The sequence below is a fragment of the Pyrgilauda ruficollis genome, unplaced genomic scaffold (assembly GCF_017590135.1).
Source record: "Pyrgilauda ruficollis isolate IOZ18807 unplaced genomic scaffold, ASM1759013v1 scaffold50, whole genome shotgun sequence".
NCBI lineage: Eukaryota > Metazoa > Chordata > Aves > Passeriformes > Passeridae > Pyrgilauda > Pyrgilauda ruficollis.
The window spans coordinates 672,106-691,666 of NW_024526600.1; the positions used below are offsets into that span (position 1 = coordinate 672,106).

The 19,561-nt window shown below is 37.8% G+C and overlaps 1 protein-coding gene across 4 annotated transcripts in view; it reads right to left on the reverse strand.

The window, feature by feature from the left end:
- USP25 (ubiquitin specific peptidase 25) overlaps positions 1 to 19,561 on the reverse strand; it is an 87,757-nt gene that overhangs the window by 8,913 nt on the left and 59,283 nt on the right. For 2 of the 4 annotated variants that reach the window (XM_041480216.1, XM_041480215.1), the window contains exons 12-21: positions 19,064 to 19,159; positions 18,607 to 18,768; positions 15,350 to 15,558; positions 15,068 to 15,138; positions 11,653 to 11,881; positions 10,187 to 10,384; positions 8,595 to 8,734; positions 5,691 to 5,804; positions 3,872 to 3,967; positions 422 to 600 (exon numbers count right to left, since the gene is read on the reverse strand). In XM_041480216.1, coding sequence (XP_041336150.1) covers positions 422 to 600; positions 3,872 to 3,967; positions 5,691 to 5,804; positions 8,595 to 8,734; positions 10,187 to 10,384; positions 11,653 to 11,881; positions 15,068 to 15,138; positions 15,350 to 15,558; positions 18,607 to 18,768; positions 19,064 to 19,159 — 1,494 coding nt within the window. The remainder of the gene's footprint in view (positions 1 to 421; positions 601 to 3,871; positions 3,968 to 5,690; positions 5,805 to 8,594; positions 8,735 to 10,186; positions 10,385 to 11,652; positions 11,882 to 15,067; positions 15,139 to 15,349; positions 15,559 to 18,606; positions 18,769 to 19,063; positions 19,160 to 19,561) is intronic. The other 2 variants (XM_041480218.1, XM_041480217.1) reach the window with 1 other exon arrangement.

The following is a 19,561-nucleotide window of genomic DNA, read 5'->3' on the forward strand; positions in this document are numbered from 1 at the left end:
TATTCCCTACACAGAAATCGGGCTGTTTCCTAACTTTTAATTTACCTATTTATGTAAGTAAGTAGATGAAATTTTGAGGGGAAGAGAGACATTGTCTTGCTCTCGAGTCAGTCACTCACCCAGTTGGAAAGGCTTTGCTCTCTACTACTGGCTTTCAGGGCAGTGAGAAAACAAAGTGAAAGAAGGTACAGAAAACTATGTGCAAAATTATGAACAACACTGAGCATTTCTACTTATTTTCCATGAGTAGAAACTCAACTTCTGAATTAGTCTTTTAACAGGGATTTTTACAAAGATGATTTGTTTTATAAAGTTAGCGTGCAAGCTATTAACTAGGAGATAAAGCCAAACATGAAGGGGTGTTTCCACACCTCAGAGAACATTCATGAATACAGGAAATGAGATGTGCAGATCTTATTACCTTTCATCAAAACTGAGATTGTGATCTCCAAACTGCTCCAGTAATGTCCTCTCAATTATCTTCTTTGGTGCCTGGTTTTGGATGAAGTAAACAATTGCATGACGCAAACGATAATCACATTCAGGTGGTGGATCTTCCTGGGCTAATTTTAGCAGACGTGTGTATTCCAATTTAATTGCCTATATAATTAAAAAAATAGACATTACTACTCCTGGCTTTCAACTCAAACACTACAGATACAAAATACTTTATGTGCCACAGCATTTTGCCTATAAAATTTTTTAATAGTTCCACAGACCGCCCTTCTAAGAAGTCTAAACTATGTTTTTAGAAAGAAAGAAAACAAAACCACACATAAATTAACAAGTTGATACTTTCTCTCACCAGTTAAGCCTGACAAAATCCCAAGTAAACCTTCCCTTCAAGAGTAGTTCCAATCCTGTGCTATGTCTCCCTGAGAGGAGATTTATCCAATCCTTAGAGAGGCTGCTTTAAGTCCAAGACAAGTATAAGATTTCAGACACTTGACCTTAAGAAATTTTCTGAAGTCTCATAAGGTAAAAAAGTACCTCTAATACATGGTTAAATGCAAAGTTTAGTGAACATGTATGATTTGGAAAATACTAAATGGGAATGAAATATGTCCTTCAATGAAAAATAAATGATAGAATTTCTGAAGAAAATAGTAATTCCATATGAACAGTATTGCCCTATATGGGAGGATGCAGCCCTCCCTGAGTATTTTAGAGAAATTTTAGAGGCCATCCAAATCATTTGCTTTTCCAGCTTTGCCAGCACATTAGGTTTTAATAAACATAATTTGGTATGTTCATTAGATTTTATTCACCAACACTACACAGCATGAACAGGAACAACAAGAAAAAGAATTAGAAAAATGGTGACAAATGTTAACACACATTCCATAAATTCTCTCTGAAAACAGGGAGGTTATCAGATGGTTTCCTAACACGTTAGCAAAGTTTCAATACAATGTATGCACAAAATAAAGCACCAAAGCAGCCATGAAAAAAAAAAACCCTGCTCAGTACTTCAAGTGTCTTTATGCTGTAATACCTGACATTTAGCTATCAGAAATTTGGGCTCCCATCCTCTGCTAATAACACATTTTGTTTCAGGACTAAACATGTAGGGCAATAATCATACAGGTTTAAACACAGAGTATGTGGAGATCTTGAAAACTTAGGAGAATGTTCTGCATCAATACCTTTAAATACCTATGATTTGCAGTACCATTGAAAAGGATGTTTAGGACAACATTATAAATGCCAAAAGCCACAGAGTTTCGATTATCTTATATCAGAAGTTCTGCCATTAGAAAGTCAACACGGCTAACAATTAAACCTTGTTTATTGAGGAAGCAAAAATAAACTGCTTTAGACATTTAATTTTTCATATAATTACTTAGAAGTAGGAAAAATGCAACACAAACCCTATATTTTTATAATAATTTTAAAATAATGTGGTATTCTACAGATTCAGAAATCTTTAACGAAATGAAAAAAACACTATTTCTCTACACAAAAAAGGGACAGTAGAAAAAAGTATTATATGCTTTCATTTTCTCACTAAGGATAACAAAGATCTTAAAGGAAACATTCTGCAAGGAGCTGTCTATAAAGGTTAAAGAATAATGATTAGAAGAGATTACTGACCAAGAAATATCTAAATGTTAGTCATGTCTTAAACCTGAGGTCTAGAGGGGGAGTGGAACCTTGGCTGTAACAATGTCCCACACCAAAGGAGTTTCACCTGAGTGACATTAAAACAAAGTTATAGAACCCCCCCCCAGTTTTTTGAAAACACTAATTTCATCAAAAACAAGTACATAAAGGAACACAGAAACAGTATTAAAAGACATCACAGAAGCTTTTATATGTACTTATATATGTATATAAGTCACGGGAAAAAGTGAGATTTCATCTGATGCATCCCAAAACAAAAATTTTGTTCCCAAAACAACCCCACTTTATCTGCATCCACTCATACTAATGTATTCCTTCAAAATGAACCATGTTTCACCTCTTCTAAGCTATTGCAAACGTGATTCAGCAGAAAAAGAGTAAGGAAAGTTTTCTACTTTATGTCAAAACATTTTCTCAAAGACATTCTGCCCCTGTGAAGCCTAAACATTTAAGGACTCAAAATTAAAGACTGAAAATCATTTCAACAGAGCATTGTTTTGATAACTCTAAAGCATTAAATAGAATTTTATTTTGAAGTAATTTTCTGTTTTAAAATTATTAAAACACCCTTCGTATTAAAAAATATAATTAGATATAATTGAACTTTCTGGTTCCAATCAAGGAGTGATTTGATCAAATGAGGATTTTTTTTCAACTTGAAAAACACTTTACATATTTTCATTAACAAATTTGAAAAAGGAAAAAAAAGCAACCAACACTGAATCCCAAACAAGCCCAGTTTCACTGAGCAGAGGCTGTGGCAGGTGTCTCTCCCTTCCCTGAGACAGGCACAGTTAACAGAGACAGCCCTGCACACACATTATGGTTATAACCCTTCTCTAAGTATCCATGTCACACACCCACACAGACCAACCAACCAACCAACCCATGAGGTTTCAACTTCCTTACCAAGGGGCTGCTGAGCTTTTTGTTGGTGATTTTAGGGTTGTTTGTTGCCTGTATGGGGGTTTTGTGGCTTTTAGAATTTCTTCTAGAAGTACACCATAACAATTAAGAAGAAATCAGACCGCTACTCAATGACAAGCAAGAAACTTCTTTCTCCTCTCCAAATCACATTTGAGAGGATTTTACACTTTACATCATGTCAAAGCAACTCCCTTTCTAATACCCTGAAAATTCAAAAGGCCATGAGCTAAAGGTGCTCAGAAGTTTATGTATTTAAGAAAATGAACAGATTCTTAAATCTGGTGTCATAGTGAAGACTAATCACCATAAAAAGCCTAACGTCTAACTCCCAGTAATAAAATACTGCTTAAATAAGTAGTATTGACACCCATGCAGTAACACAAAAGCAAGCAATTTAAATTTATTAAAAATCTTTTAAGGAGTACAAACCAAGAACATCTCTTTGAAATAAACAACAAATGACCAAAAGTCCCAGGTAAAAAAATCCTGATGTTCCACAGTCTCGCAAAGGCATGGGTTTTATTACTAACAGGAGAAAAAAAACCCATATACCATTATTGTGTAATCACACATCTAGGTTTCATGTTACTATTATGTTATTACTATTATTAAAAAGCTAAAATGCAGAAAGGTATATGAGCTGCTGATATCAACAGGGCAAGTATCTGTGTTTTTCAAGGGATAAATATCTAAATGGGGGACTGATATAGACAAGTATGTATAAAAGCTGGAAAAGACTTTATAAACAGAAAGGGATAGAGGGAGTAGCATATCTTACAGGAAAAGTCAGAGGAGAAAAAGTTGAAAATGTTAGTTGTACCTTAAAGAACCCTGCTTCTGGCCCACACCTGTCATAAACATTCCTGGCTTTACCTATAGCCATGATAATACCTTGCATGTTCGGGGTCAGCATGACCTGCCACAAGGGATTTAAGGTAAAAGTTTTGAATGATTAATATTTTAATGACTAAATTCAATATGTCTTTAATCTCATGCAAGATGAAAAAGCAACTTAATGCATGCATACATTGATATGGTACATTTCAATACAGATCTGGTGAGCATATTCTGCAAATCAAATCATGGCACGTGTATATACAGTTTTACTGTAACAACATTAAAGAAATCTTACAACAAAAAAAAAAAAAAAAAAAGGAAAAAATCTGGACAAAACTTCCCAGGAAAGGAACATGCACAGTTCAGCATTAGTACCAAGCAGAAACTGCACACTAAATGAGTGCTACCCATGGCCATCAAAGGATTAAAAAAAAAAGTTTCAAATAGAAAAATCATCTAATCACACTTAAGATATACTCCACTAAAGCCGCCTGTATTTCAAGGTCAAAATAAGAGACTCACTGCTGCAAATACAATCAATCCCTGAAACATCTGCAGACAATTTCTTAAACATCAAACCCAAAACAATTAACAAACACCAAGCCAAACACAAGACATCTCTCACTGTAATTCACATCAATTACATACAATTTGATACATCCAAGCTACTCAGAAAAGCCTTTCTCCTTTTTCATCTGTAAGCAAAGGAAAACACTCCCTCCCTGCCCAAAGTATTGCTGGTGCAGCAACAAATGATGAAGGATCTTAAATTCCCTGTGAGTCTCCCACACATAAAAACGTTTTAGAAAAGTGAATACTCTCATGAAATGAATAGAGAAATAGGCAAGAAAGTTATCCTCTGGAAAGACAAAAGTAAAAACAAACGAACAGGTCAATATACGAGGTTAAATCCTCATTTCTTTCAAGTCGGAGATTACATATCTGTGAGAAGCTAAACTCATTCTGATGATGTCAATTAAACCATTTTATTCCCCACCCCATCCTCCCAGTTGTAACTGCTCACACTTCCAGGGCAGAATGACCTGAAATATGCACTTGCCTCGGGAAGCTAAAGCTGCCCAAGAATCCACGTTCAGAGCCCTGAGAATATGGGCTGCACCAACTCTATTGCCAAAACAAATGTGAGGTAAGTAGGGACAAGGCAGGGCAGTTTGATGACCGGCACTGTTGCTTTCTACTGCTGAAACTGGGCAGCGAAAAATGTCCCTCAGAAAAACAACAGGCCCCTCAATTACTCCTCAAGTAGTAGCAGGTACATGTACCACCATGAGTCTGAATTATTTTTAAGATTTGCAAGATTCAGTTATACCAGCTTATCAGTTTCAGGTTATTTTCTTGGCTAATTTAATCCCCAATGCCTGAAAAGCTTAACCTTGGCTAATAAGAGATCAGACTTTAGTGGACTGACAAGAAAGCATGAACATTAAGAACATTTCTCAGTGTCCTGTCACCTTTTAAATAACGCAGCAGTGTGCAGTCTATCACCAGCATTTTAAAGGCTACCTGGCCTAACACAAACAGTCAACCTCCACAGCTGAAGAGACAGATACACGTCCAGTGTAAACGGCAGCATGCAAACCGTGCCCAATTATGAGTTTGTAGTGCTCGCCTTCCATATTTCACAACAAACTATGACATTGTTAAAGATCACAAATCGCTAAGCACTTAGTTTTGCAGAAGTCTGTTAGGTGTCACAGTGTGCAAACATGCCAAAAATTCTCATCAGGCAGCACAAGGAAGCACCGAGGAGGAGCGGTGCACACAACTGCAATCCGAGGTACCTCATCGTCATAACCCCCCTCCTCTGACTCAATCACAAAAGTCCCTACATCGGGGATCGCCACCTCTACCACTCGCTGGGTAGGAGCTGCTTGAGCTGGGGCATTATCAGAGCTCTGCAGAAGAAAACCATTATCAGTACATGTTTGGGGGAAAAAAAAAAAGAATACTCATAATAAGTATCAGAAAATACAATAAAATTATGGAGAGAAGCAAACTGACAGGCTGATCTAGTACAATGATGTCCACTGCTGAAATTCTGAGAAAATTCAGAAATTGCATCTAGTTAGAGAATATGAGTGATATTTATATTTTTTAAGCAGTACATTTAAAAATTAAGCCATAATTACTAAAATTATTTCATTTGTTCTTTATTCACTAATTCTGTCTTTACAAGTTCATATACCAGTATTACAACTCTAAATATCCATTACAAATCTAAGACACTTAGCAAAGGATGAGTCTGTGAACCACCATTTTTTGTACATTTCACCCCAAAATTACTAAGTATATCATAAAATATCAGAATAGTTTAGGAAGGGATCTCAAAGATCATCTAGTCCTAAAGATGCCACCCACTAGATCAGGTTGCTCAGGGACCCATCCAGCCTTGAAGAAAGCCTGGTCAGATACTTCCCATCTGAAATACCTAATGAAGTCACACTAAAGGATAGAAACAAACTGAAAGCTAACATTTCCCAGCTAACATTTCCCAATTTTCTGGGAGAGAAAAAAATACCAAAAAAAAGGCTCTAACAATCAAGATGTTTTGAAGAATATTTAAAGGAGTATTACATTAAACTGGTTAATTTTTTAGAAGAGTAATTAAACAGAATATCAGAAGACTATCCCAGTTACTAAAATTCTTAATATGCTAAACAAAGTTTTAAAGAACAGAGACAAATATTGGCTCCTATGGTCTATCCCTGAATAAGAGCCAGTTTGCAACATTTGCAGAACTTAAACCTTGACTCTAATCCAAGCACTGGCCAAGTGCTATGCCACTTGTTCTGCAACTGTAACAATAGCCTCACCTTTTAACAAAGATTCCAAAAATACAGTATCTATTTACACTCAACACTGTACAAATACAAAGGAGGGCTGTGCAATCAGAAGGCAGAAAACAAAAGGCATAAAATGGATAGAATTAATATGTGGTGAATAACCTGCAATCCTGTTACATGTGCTGATGTTGGCTTTCCTTCTTTTATAAATGGACAAACAAAAAGGGAAGTAATGGAATTTATGCCTGCATGTCTGAATGCAAATGGAAGCAGAGTAATTAAAAAGCATGCTGATACACTGAGAAGGAAGCACAATTCTGCCTAAGTGAAATTTGGGGATACAGAGAACAGCTTTTCAATGTTAACAGTTTGTTAACACTGAAAAGACATGGAAATCTGTTAACAAAACATTGAACTCTGTTAACAAGAGTACCTTCAGATTAACTAGAAATTTACTTTACATTTTAACAGCTGAAGTACATTTGTTTCTAAATAATGTTTGCACTGTTTTGTTTTCTTTCTTTTGTCTCATTAAACAGATTGTGGTGTTCTCCACAGTCTTGTGAAGTCCCAAGGCTGACCACTGTGCCACGTGCCATTATCCTGAACTACAACACTTGATCCATTGAAAAAAGTCTAAGATTCTTTCACGTCCTACTGGGATGGTGTCCACAAACCTGGAAGGAGGACAGCATTATGAAAAACATTTAATCATGTATTTTGGTATCTTCACAGCCACCTCTTCAGCTGGAGCAACACGTATTAAACAGCCTCCCACTAAGCTGTTCTGAGAACTCAAAAAAGGCCAATATGCAGCAGCCTAAGATTTTAGTGGCTGAGTTAATGTGTTTCCCTGTTAGCTTCAATTTCAGTTTAGCAGAGGAAGTGTGCTTTCCTGCCTTTCTGACACCACAGGAGGGGTGGAAAACACAGCAGGTCAACAGGGTGCCAACAAGCTACCACATAATTTTCAAAGACTGTAAGGTAGCTTGGGCCAGACTGCTTCTGTTTAATGAGGATTCACACCTGATATTAGGAAGCACTTTGCACAGATCTAAACTGTTCATATCCACAGTGGTTACTAGGGATGCCTAAGGAAGCCATACTGTACATTTATGGATATAGTTCCAAGAGAGATGCATATATCATTTTAATGGCACATAGTTTTGTGGCAAACACATTTGTCATTTATCTACATACTTATAGGGAAGGAAGGAAGTATTTGCTGAAAGGAGAAAATGTCAAATATTAGTTTCATTAATAACCCATAAAACAGTTAATGTCCCATTCCTCTTAGTATACTTTGTACAAAATGAAAACAAACACCCAACACTGATTTTCATAGAAATTTTAAATTAATATAGGCATCCGATGAATCACAAAAAATTATTTTTGTCAAGTTGTAAATCTCCATTAAAGCTACAGAACACTGTTGAAAAACCCCTTATTTTTGAAAGTTACATTAACTTCCACAGGTCTGTCAAAGGAACTCAATTATATTCTTACATTTCCCAGAAAAAAACCTGAATGTCTAAAGCAATGTTTTTCAAGTCTTTTACATGGACTGTCAATGTTTACCCCTCAAAAATACATGGAATCATCTAACATTTTTAAAAGATGGTGGGCACAAACATCTGATTGTAATTTGAACAATATGCTGTACTCCTGACAAGCACTTTAATCCCATAGAGAACACCTATCTTAGTTTTGTTTTTTTTTTTGCACTACACCCATTACCGTGGTACACAGTTTCTGGATGGACTTTAGTGTTGGACAGTCCTTGAAGAAAAAGCAATTGTCAGTTCAAAGTTTCCAGACTCATACCCTTTTATCAGTTTTTGTATCATTTTCACTTGCAAAATAAAAGCAAAATAAGTATTTCAAGCTTCAAAATGTCCTCACCGTATCCATTATAGCTTCTGGACCTCTATCTTCTTGTTCAGCTAAAGCTTTATTGATTGCTTGTACAGAATCTTCTTTTAAGTGCTTTGAAATATCAGTTCTTGATGGCTGCTCTAAATACTCTGGTTCTCCTGCTTGAACTTAGTGACAAAAATAAGACAACAATTTTGTGTGTTAACATAAGCATGAATTTTAAATTGATTAGTTTTATTTGTATCACTGCCTAATAGATAATTAAGCACACAGAAAATGCAGGATAGGTCACACAATTCACAAATACAACTTTACACCAGTCTGTAATTTCAAACACTTCCCTACAAATGGATGCCTGATTTTATATTAGGAACAATAGACCTGTCCTGTCTATAGACCCATTAAGGCTCTTGAGTGAGGGGTGTTCATCAAGCAATAATCAGGGATGACTGACAAAAAAGGTGAGATTCCAGCTGGAGTTTCTGTGGGATACAGACTCACCACATGGAATGACCTCCAGCCACTTGAGTGCAAGATCTATTTTTGCTTTGTAAAATAATAAACACATTCTATTTTTCTGCCTTAAGGGAGATCTCAGTCTCCTCCACTTGAGAGCAAGAAATTGATTAGTATAAATAGAGTCTTATATTCCTTATGTGATAAAACCAAATTTTGGCATACTAATTCATTTTGTACTTTCCATTACTAACAAAAGAAATAGCATGAATCTCAAAGTGTTTGTGAACTCAAAACATAACGAAAGATGAAGCAACTCTGCGTAGAGTTTGCAAAACAAACAATCCCATTAAGTCACTGCACTTCTTACACTCATTTTGCAGTCACACATAGCTATGAGAAATGTATGCTTAATCTGTAGGACTCAAATACAGCAATAAGAACATCTGGACAGAAAATTCATCATGTCATCTTTCACATAATATACACAGCCTACTGCAATGGAGCAAAAGGTGAATGTTACCAAAAACCTGGCAAAACTCTAATTATAAACTCTGGTTTATAATTAGATTGGTCCAGTGTTCCTTATTAGCTGGGTTCCAACAAGCATTGGCCTCACAGTTGCTGGTCAGAATCTTTTCCACAATTTTAACACCCTAATTGCCACACAGTAATTTCTTAAGCAGGCCCTACTCTCATTATTGTTAAATCTGTTCAGTGCACTGCACCGAATATAATATTCTGCTCTTCAGATCTAAATGCTATTCTAATTTAAAATGTGAATGTAGGTCTCATACTAAATCATCTTGAATAGAAGAAATACATCATTTACAGGCTAACAAGTCCTCAAAACAGACTGGTGAGACCTATCTTAAAAAGACTCAGTTTCTATGGGGAGAAAAAAAAAAAGCAGCTCAGGACAACTGGGAGGAAAAAGGCAGAACCACCAATGAATAATTATTTATCTTAAATAAAAAATGAAATGCAAAAACACAGCCCAACAGGCTAAACTTGAAGCATAGTTACCTTGGCCAAGTAAATAGCTGTAATTCAAGATTACACAAATTCACCTTTTCTTCCTTCTTAATGTTCTAAAATATATATATATAAGCCCCCGTGATTTTTGGTCCTACTCCCTTTCCAAACAGGTAGAAGCAGCTAACCTGGAGCAGGTGAGGGTGCTGGTGCCCTGGGTATCTGAGATAACAATTTCTCCTGCTGTGCTTTCTGAGCAAGTTCTGCATCCCATTCTTCAAGTTCTTTTTCAAAACGTTTATTGTCTTCCTTGACATAATCCCTTAGATCAGAAGGCAGCGTGTCCATTCCAACAAGCATCTGTCCCGTTTCTTTGTTAAACTCCTCTGCAGTAACATGAAATAGAAGTTTCAGAAAAAGAAAGAATAGGACAAAAGAAAGTAGAAAGTATATTCAACAGACATCCTCAAGTGAATTACCAGGAATGTACAGTGTAACACTAAACCCCTAAAACTATATTAGTTTTAACTGGTTTTACTATCTGTTGAGTATTCTATGTGAATATTCAGAGAATACTCACAAAATCCCCACCATTGCTTGACTGTATTACTGCCACAGAGAGCTGGACACAACTAAATTTCCCACGAGAAAAAGGGAAGGAGAGCAGGAGAGTGGACCTACCGGAATTCAGAAATCTAGCTGATAAGAATACTAGCTAAATTGAGTAATCTTCCTTTTGCTTTGAGAATGGTCTCTGCAGGGGTATCCCACATCCCAGGGCATCCACCAGCAGCAACTGCCCCGCAGTGAGCAAGCCTCAGATTGAACTGGAATGGCACAGGCAGCCTACAGGGCCCAAACACCCTATGGATGCAAGTGCACCACCAATCTGGCTGCCTAGGGTAATATCACATTTAAAAACTGAACAAATGAGCACTTGAGCCTTCTGCCCTATGAAAAAACAGGAACCTGAATATTTTCCATGACCTTCTACTGAATATCTGGACACCTTCACAGACAGCTCTCTGTCTACCATTATCCAAAACTTTGTGTTAAGGGATCGCTGTCCTCTCTTTAATCACTTCCATACAAAGCCTTATAGCTGCATATTCCTATATGACCTGAAAAAAATTTCCCAATCCATGTATTACTTAGGTTTGATGTGTGGTTGGTAGGTCTAAGTTATTCATATTCCAATTTACTGTATAAGCTTTCAAGTTTTCATGCTCCAGTAGAGTGTATCAGGGCTCTGAAGCTTATGGGGAAAAAAGCAGCTACATGAGGATTTTAACATCAAAAGGCTCATTTCTCTATTTCCATACTTCTCTCCTAATCTTCAGATAAACCCTCCAAAATTCTGCAATCCCTTCTCTAAAATATTTACAAATTAGCAAACAGGGTTGTTTTTTTGGGTTTTTTTTTTTGTTTTTTTTTTAATCTGAATAATGCTGAAACACAGGCATTCTCTTTGCTGATCTGTAAGCTGAACAGCAATTGTTCCACCCACAAAAACCAACTAACAGTTAACAGCAGGAATAAAACTTCCAATAACTATTAAAAAAATCAAAAATATGGAAATCCATCTGAAAGAAGTTTGTTTAATCAATGTATTCAGCTATTCTATATCATGCAGAATCTGTGTAGATAACATTACCTTGTATCAAGTACTGCTCCTTGTCATTGATATACATTAAACAGTATGCACTGGCATTCCTGTAACCACCAAAGGAGTCCCGTTCCAGCTCTTCCCAAGTTGACTTTGTCACAGAAATATCATTATATTTCATCCATCTGTTCTGGTGGTGGTCATAAATATATGCCCAGTAGTGTCCTGCATTTGCTTGACCCTCATGAACTAGGACAGCATGCAACCTATAAGGAACCTTAAAAAAACAAAACAGGAAATAAAACAAATGTCAAACCCTCCCTGACAGCATTTATTTCCTATTGTATGCCACCAATAATTGCTACATAAAATAAAGATAACTGAAATAAAGTTAATCAGAATCAAAACACAACACAGAGGAAAAACAAGTAAAACTAGCAACCCACTAAGCATAAGGACTTGGAACTATGTTACTTACCACTACTAGTTACAGGAGATCTTAAAATATTAGTATATGACATATATGTCTACTCTGCTGCCTTTACTGCCATTCTTCCTCTTTTCTTAATTCCTTAATATTCCTACCTTCATTGTATCTACCAAAACAACCCTCAAATAAGTCAGCCTTGACAGTCTCTCATTTGCTTCAGTTTCAACCTGGCAAACCTGTCAAAAAGTCTGGAAAGGCACATGCAAATTCAAGGTAAATTCAGTGTTTTCTGTATGACAGTAAAAGAATTTATTTAAATTAGTAGCTGCTTCAGTTACCCAAAAATAGAAACCTCACAGTAAAATACAACTGTTTTCCAGTGTTTTAACTGTGTTAGGAAAAGCTAAATAAAGCATGGAAGACCTGAAAAGGTCCACTCCTCATCCTGAGGCAAAGGACAATAGCAGTTTCTAGGATCACTGGAAAATGAATTCCAGGCTACATCTGTAAACCAACGAGTAAGAACAATGGGAAACTTAGTTTCTACCTAAATAATTGGGAGTTTGAAGGAGAAAGTCACAATCTGGACTGCAGATAAACAGGCTCTTTAACTCAAGGTGTACTCTATTTTTCACATCATCTGAGTACTGCAACAATCATAAATACACACATATCTGTGACTGGAGAAACTCCTTGAAGTCGTTTTTAACCTGATCATTCTCTTCCAGGCGATATGCAAGTGCTGCAGATTTTGCAACTCCCCTTGAACTGTAAAGCAGAGTGACTGCACAGCAGCTGGAATCAAACGGCCTGTCTTTCCAGAGACAAACCACACTCTAAATCTCCCAAACACAAGAAGTATACACAGAAGAAATCCTGGCAGGTCCTTAAATCTGAATGCTCTAGGCTTTTTAACATCTGTTATTAAACCAGTGTGAAAGCCTCCTTAACATGACTGCAAGCCTCTGTATATGCACAAAAATGTATGAAGATCCTGATTTAATAAAATAGGTGTCTCTTTAGACTTTGTCAAAACAAAATTTTCTTACCCTAAAGTCAGGAACTGAAAATCCCCATTGAATTTAAATTGTTTTACTTAAAATCATGGAAACTGGGTCAGCTTGAGCATCCCCACCCTTTCCTCCATGCACACTAAGCTTTCAGGAAGGTTCCCCACAGAGGTCTGTGACCAGGGGACAGGTGAGTTCAGTGCCAACAGGCGTCTCTTGTGATAAGCCATGATATCAACAGTAATTAATAGCACAAGGCAACACAAACACAGATGGCATTAAACTCCTCAGTTTACACTTACTACTTGTAAACCAGGAATGGAGCTTCACCAACCTCATCACATGTAGCTAGAGAACAGATATGTCAAAGCTGCTATAACCAAGATGAATTCCCCACAGAAAAAACAGTTGTGTCTCTTTCCCAACAGCAACTTCACAGAAGGAATGAAATAAATAAGCAGCTGATAAAACATTCATTCCGGAGAATGAAACAATAAAGATTTCAGGAATGTATCTCATATGACAATTTGACAAAGGTTTTATGGACTACTGTGTCTCCTTAGAATCCAAAAGGACAAAAGGAGAAGACAAAGAGCTTATCAAATAGTTCATAAATACACTAGGAAGCATACTGCAAATATGATATGTTTGTCTTAAAAATGTGTCTAGTTTTATGTGCATAGAACTTGACTTCAAGACTGCAATCCTGCAGTTGTATTTTGCAGAGGGAAACTGTTTCCAGGGAATGGGGCAATACCCAGCAATCAAATCACCTAGAGACAGAGGAAGCAGGGAAAAGTAGACAGCTCTGTGCACCTGCCTCCTTCCTATTGTGCCAAAACAGCCACAGGGACAAACCAGGTGAGCTGCAGAAGGGCAGCTTCCCTGCTAGTCTGTGATTTCAGATGGGTTCAGCACCTACTTTGTGTTTTACTAAGTAATCTCTTTTTTCTTTTGTAATGACAGCTGACTAGTATCTTTGCAATCCAGAGATATTTCTTCCTGTAACACCTAAGCCAACACAGGTAGAATAGTCAGATGCAAATTACCAAATTAATTAATTTTACTGTTAGATGACATGTAGCCTGTGGCCTTCTTAGAACACAAGTATTAAGGAAAAAAAGTGCCTGCTAGTAGCAAGCCTAAAGAAAGTCATCTAGGCAAATCTGCCTGAAATCCTTAACATCAGAGTTCAGCTGCCAGTAACTCTCAGGAGCTATGTACAAAATGAAAGCATACCTCAAGAAAAACTGTAAGCTGAACAGATCTTGCTTGGAATGAAAACAGTTCCTTTTACTAAGAGAAAGTAACAGAGGAAGTAATCCTTAACCTTAAAACCTCTCAGAGTGAGAGAACATGAGTATGTGAATGTAAGAAACAGCAGAGGAGCCACAATTCCACAGCAAAACGTTCTAAAAACACTGTTCAGGTTACACAGAATAAGAATTTGCTAGAAGGTAGCTTAGACTAATAATCAGAGTTGTGAGTGAAAGAAAATCTAGACAAAGTTAAAAAAAAATAAATAAAAAAGAGCCAATAGTAACCAAACCACTCACTGGAATTAACTACAAATCCAAATCAGGAGCCTTGAATTTCCATGTATTAGAATGGAGGCTGCAATATGCAGTGGCACTAAGCAGCAAAGTAAACAGTATTTTCCCGTGTCTAATGCTTCACCACCTTAAAGCCATAAGGTTACTGAGTAATAATGGGTAAATCAGGGCAAAAGAATTTTGTTGTGCAAATCTGCATTCAAGTATCAAGTGGGCATCAGAGGTAGAACATATCTGGGCTTTTCATCATAGTTGCCTGAATTTAAGCATGTCACCAGTAAAATGCTGTAACACTGTCTTTCATTTGACTGTGCACAACAAAAGGGGTTACAAAACCCTTTATGACTTTGCAATGAAATTTCTCGAAACACTACATTATTGTACGCTTGCTCTGTTTTCAAGCATCTAAGGATTTTTAAAAAGTGCCAAAAATGATATATTTTCAATTATCTCATGCCAAAACTACTTACTTGGACCATTGTTTTGTCAGAGTACATCAATTCAATTGTCCGATGTATTCGAGATATACTTTCTTGTAGATCTGAAAGACAAAGAAGAAAGAACCTCTCTTCCACAAGGCTGTATCATGCACATGATTACCTCTTTATCTCACGAAAAGCCTAACAGGGGTGCATTTCACACATGGTACTTGTAGATACAAGCCAAATGCTAAACCTTCTGGGACAAAAGATTTCCCCCATTTGCACAAATCCTTTCCTACAGCAAATGCATCCCCCAGTGCGTGGCATTACCTCTTGTGTCATTCTCAACTTCAGTCCTCCAGCGATGCAAGCAGCCCTCCAGGACAGACAGCTCCTCCTCCGTGATGTGCCTTGGTGCTGGATGCATCGGCAGGTCAGGGGGAATCCGTGATTGTGTGAATGGTTTGTGTATTACTGATCTTTGTACAGGAGATGTGCTTGGGACATCTGATGATGAAGGCCCCTGCTGCTCTATTGTGCTGCATTCATTCAAAACATGAAATATAAAAATTGAATCGTCACGTAGACAGACTAGAAGTTACACCATAAAAATAAGCTTTTAATCTGAAAACAGGCATTTTAAAGGTAGTAATTTCCTAAAGTGCAATCCAGAACTCTCAGAATTTCTGTGGTCAAGATGACGCTGAGATGTTAGAAAGTCTCTTTTTCCCAGCCCAGTGATTGAAGGAGCTGGGATTCCTCAGCTCTGGTTTTCAAGGTTGTTTATCTAATACATTCCTTTCCTGGCCCGCTGAGGTCCGTCCAGCAGGTTGGTTCGTGGCACACTGACCGTCCTTGGGGTGGTGTCAACATTTTATACTAAGAACTACGTGTACTTTATTTACAGTAACTTTCCAGTACTTATCGCCTATGTTAGACAGTCTGTCTCTACTCTAAACCAATCCAGAAGTGCCACCATCACAGCAGAAAATGGAGGCTAAGAAGACGGAGGAAGGACAGGGCACGCCCAAATCCCTCCATCTTGCCTCCTGAACCCCCATTCTAAAAACCCCCAAAATTCCACCTTTTCACCCTGTGGCAAACTAACTATTATTCTACTTAAACTTTCATGGCTTGTAACTCTTCACATAAAGTTGGTAATTTTCTCCATGGATTAAAATCAAAGGCACAGGTGTCTTTGCCTTTGTGCCAAGGTCTCTGAGCTTCCTGCCAGGGGCTCAAGCCATCCAGGGCAGCTAGAGGAATGTCCTGGGTTCCGACACAGAACACATAACTATAATAGCAATATGGAATTAGTATTTAAATTCTGAAAGCTTTGTGGTGCATTATATATTAGCAAAACAACAAAGTTTGCTTTATTTGAAACACTACTGAACAATTTCAAATCATGTCATACATGTAAATAACTGTGGTTTGAAACATTTACAGCCAAATGGCAGAAAGAGAAATCACAAGTAGTTTGTCTTATCGCCAAGGACCATAAAATCCAATAAGCACAAATGCTCAGTTAATAACTTCCTTCATGTGTCATATGCCTGGCAGACATACTTTTTCTAATGTCCTACCTACAACTTATGTTAGCTGAACAGCAATAATGAAGGGACCTCTGATATTTATGCCACATTGGAAATGCACTACCAACTGATCTAAATTTGTTCCAAACCACTCTAACTTGAATGGCAAAGCAGACACCTTAGGAGAATTCTGCAAGAGCAGCAGGGTAATAAAAATGAAGACTTGTTACAGATTTTTCTCTTCCCATCAACAACATCACCTCTATATAATTACACTGCATAAGAGGAATCTGAAGATCTTTCTTGCATGCCTCTGAATTTTTACTTTGTGTACAGCATCATGATACAGCCTGAGGAACTTGTATTTTTCAGGAGTTTAGAAAGTTCTGAGAACATTAAGAGCTGAAAATGTCACTCCATATAACATGCTGTGGTGTTTCTATAGATGGACAAAAAAGCTACAATACTTACATTTCTACAGAACAAACTTCCTGTACAGGAGTTGGACCAGTTTATTACTTTTGATATTACATTTCATGGAAGCAATGCTAACTTTTAAAAGTTTGTCTTCTCTTATCAATCATCACAATTTCTGCAAGCATGATACCAGTAAGGCATTGGACACCTTTTTAAAGCCTTGTTAGATTCATGTACTTCACTTCTCTGAATGACAAATTTAAGAACCTTGACTGACCCAGAAGACAGAACCCTACTTTCAAATACAACATACAAAGCTATGTTACAAACTGTTAAATGTCCACTTAGCCAAAATTGTACTCTATTACCAAAGAATTATTTAGGTTGGAGAAAAATACTAAGATGATGAAGTCTAACCGTTAACCCACCACTGCCAAGTCCACCACTAAACCATGTCCCTCAGTGCTACATATACACATATTTTAAATACCTCCAGGGATAACTCCATCACTGCCCTGGGAAGCCTGTTCCAATATCTGACAAGCCCTCCTGTGAAAAAATATTTCTTAGTATCCAATCTAAATCTCCTCTAGTGCAACTTGAGGCTGTTTCCTTGTGTCCTGTCACTTGTTACCTGGGAGAAGACGCTGGCTGCCACCAGGCTACACCCTCCTGTCAGGGAGTTGTAGAGAGTGATAAGCTCTCCCCAAGCCTACTTTCTCCAGGCTGAGTTCCCCCATCTCTCTCAGCTGCTCCTCATCAGCCTTGTGCTCCAGACCCTTCCCCAGCTCCACTGCCCTTCTCTGGACACGCTCCAGCACCTCAATGTTTTTCTTGCAGTGACAAGCCCAAAACTGAGCACAGGACTGAGGTGTGACCACACCAGTGCCCAGCACAGGGGCACAGTCACTGCCCTGGTTCTGCTGCCACACCACTGCTGATCCAGGCCAGGTGCCACTGGCTTCCTTGCCTACTTGGGCAGAGCTGGCTCACGTTCAGTCACTGTCGACCAGCACCCCACACAGTCCTTAACTGCTGGGCATCATCTGCAAACTGACTGAGCATAAACTCAATCCCCTACACTGAGTTACTAGCTTAAATAGGGAGGAAAACAACATTTTTGGACATTGATGTCTCTGGTACTTTAACTACTCTACATTTAAGAAGTCAGATTATTTAGGTTCTTGACAAATTTGGTAAAATATGCAAACTGCATGGCAAAAAAGGAGCTTAGCTCCCAGGCAAAAAGTAACAGATAAATTGCACACCAAAAACCTTGATGCTATGCAGCACATACACACTGCCCAATTCAGATTCTTAAACAATACACATGGGAATGAATGACCTCACCAGAATCTTCTGGCTATTTAGAATTGTAGATGGAATTGGGCTGTGCTTGAAAATGGTAATCTCCCTGTGAAGACATTTTTGTAAGTGCGTGAGACAAACGCAGGTCATTAACATTTTTTATTTATTTAAGCCTGCTGTGCTGAAAGAAAAGAGCAGAAACTTTATGTTACCCCCCCTAGAATGCCTGGTTTTATTGGTCTGGTGCACAAAGCAGCTGAACGTGCTGTGCTCCCTGTCTCCCAGAGGCTGGTTTGCTCTGGCCTCTGCCCAGGGAGCAGCCCTTACCTGGGAGGGAGCTGTGGTGGCAGTGTGCCACTGGCGGGGGCACTGGCACCCAGGTCATCCACGGGGGACGTGCACACCGGCTTGCTGGAGGCGAACTCCAGGGCATACTGCAGGACATCTACCAAGGGGAATCGTTTAGGACCAGAACCATAGCTTAAATATCTGTTAACCACAAAATGAATTAATGCCATGACTCACAGATACAAAAAAAAAAAAGAAAAAAAAGAAAAAAATTTTTTTTTTCTGATTGACAGCAATTAATTAAAGCAAATCTTTCCTAGCATGTCTCATGAATCAGAATTACAACACTTGTACACAGCTTCCAAGGAAAGGGTAAAAGGAAAGAGATACAAAAAGGAAATCTCAGTTAAATAACTATACACAAAGTGTATAATTGCATAGAGTTATTCTAAGTAGACCACAATACTATTTGCATTTACACAGTTATCCATAGTACCGTTCTAATCTCTGTTGTAAAACTGTGAGGTACTCTTTGAGTCTCTTGATTTCATCTCGTTTAATTCTTGTTATTTCTCTGTTTTTGTGCATATACCTGTAAAACACAGAATTTAGAAAGCAGTGTCAGCCCATAGTATTCCAACAGTGAAACTGAGGTCTGTCTCCATCAGCCATGCAGTTCAATACTAATAAAAACTCACACCCTCTAGAATCTACAACATACTCAGCACTAAAACAGAACTGAGAAGAAAATGAGCCTTCCCTTCCAAAACTTTCATAAGATGCTTTTTCCCCAGCTCTGTTTCCCAAAAGCTCTGTTGATACTGTGGATGACAAACATGTATTAGGAAGCCACTATTAGAGATGTTCTAAATTAAGTAGTTTAAGTGGCAACCCCAGAGCAATATTCCTGTTTCATTATTTAGGTTCACAAATACCTTTCAGAAGCTAACTGAAAGCCATCCTGGTATTTTTGGTCTACAGAGAAGCTGCATGT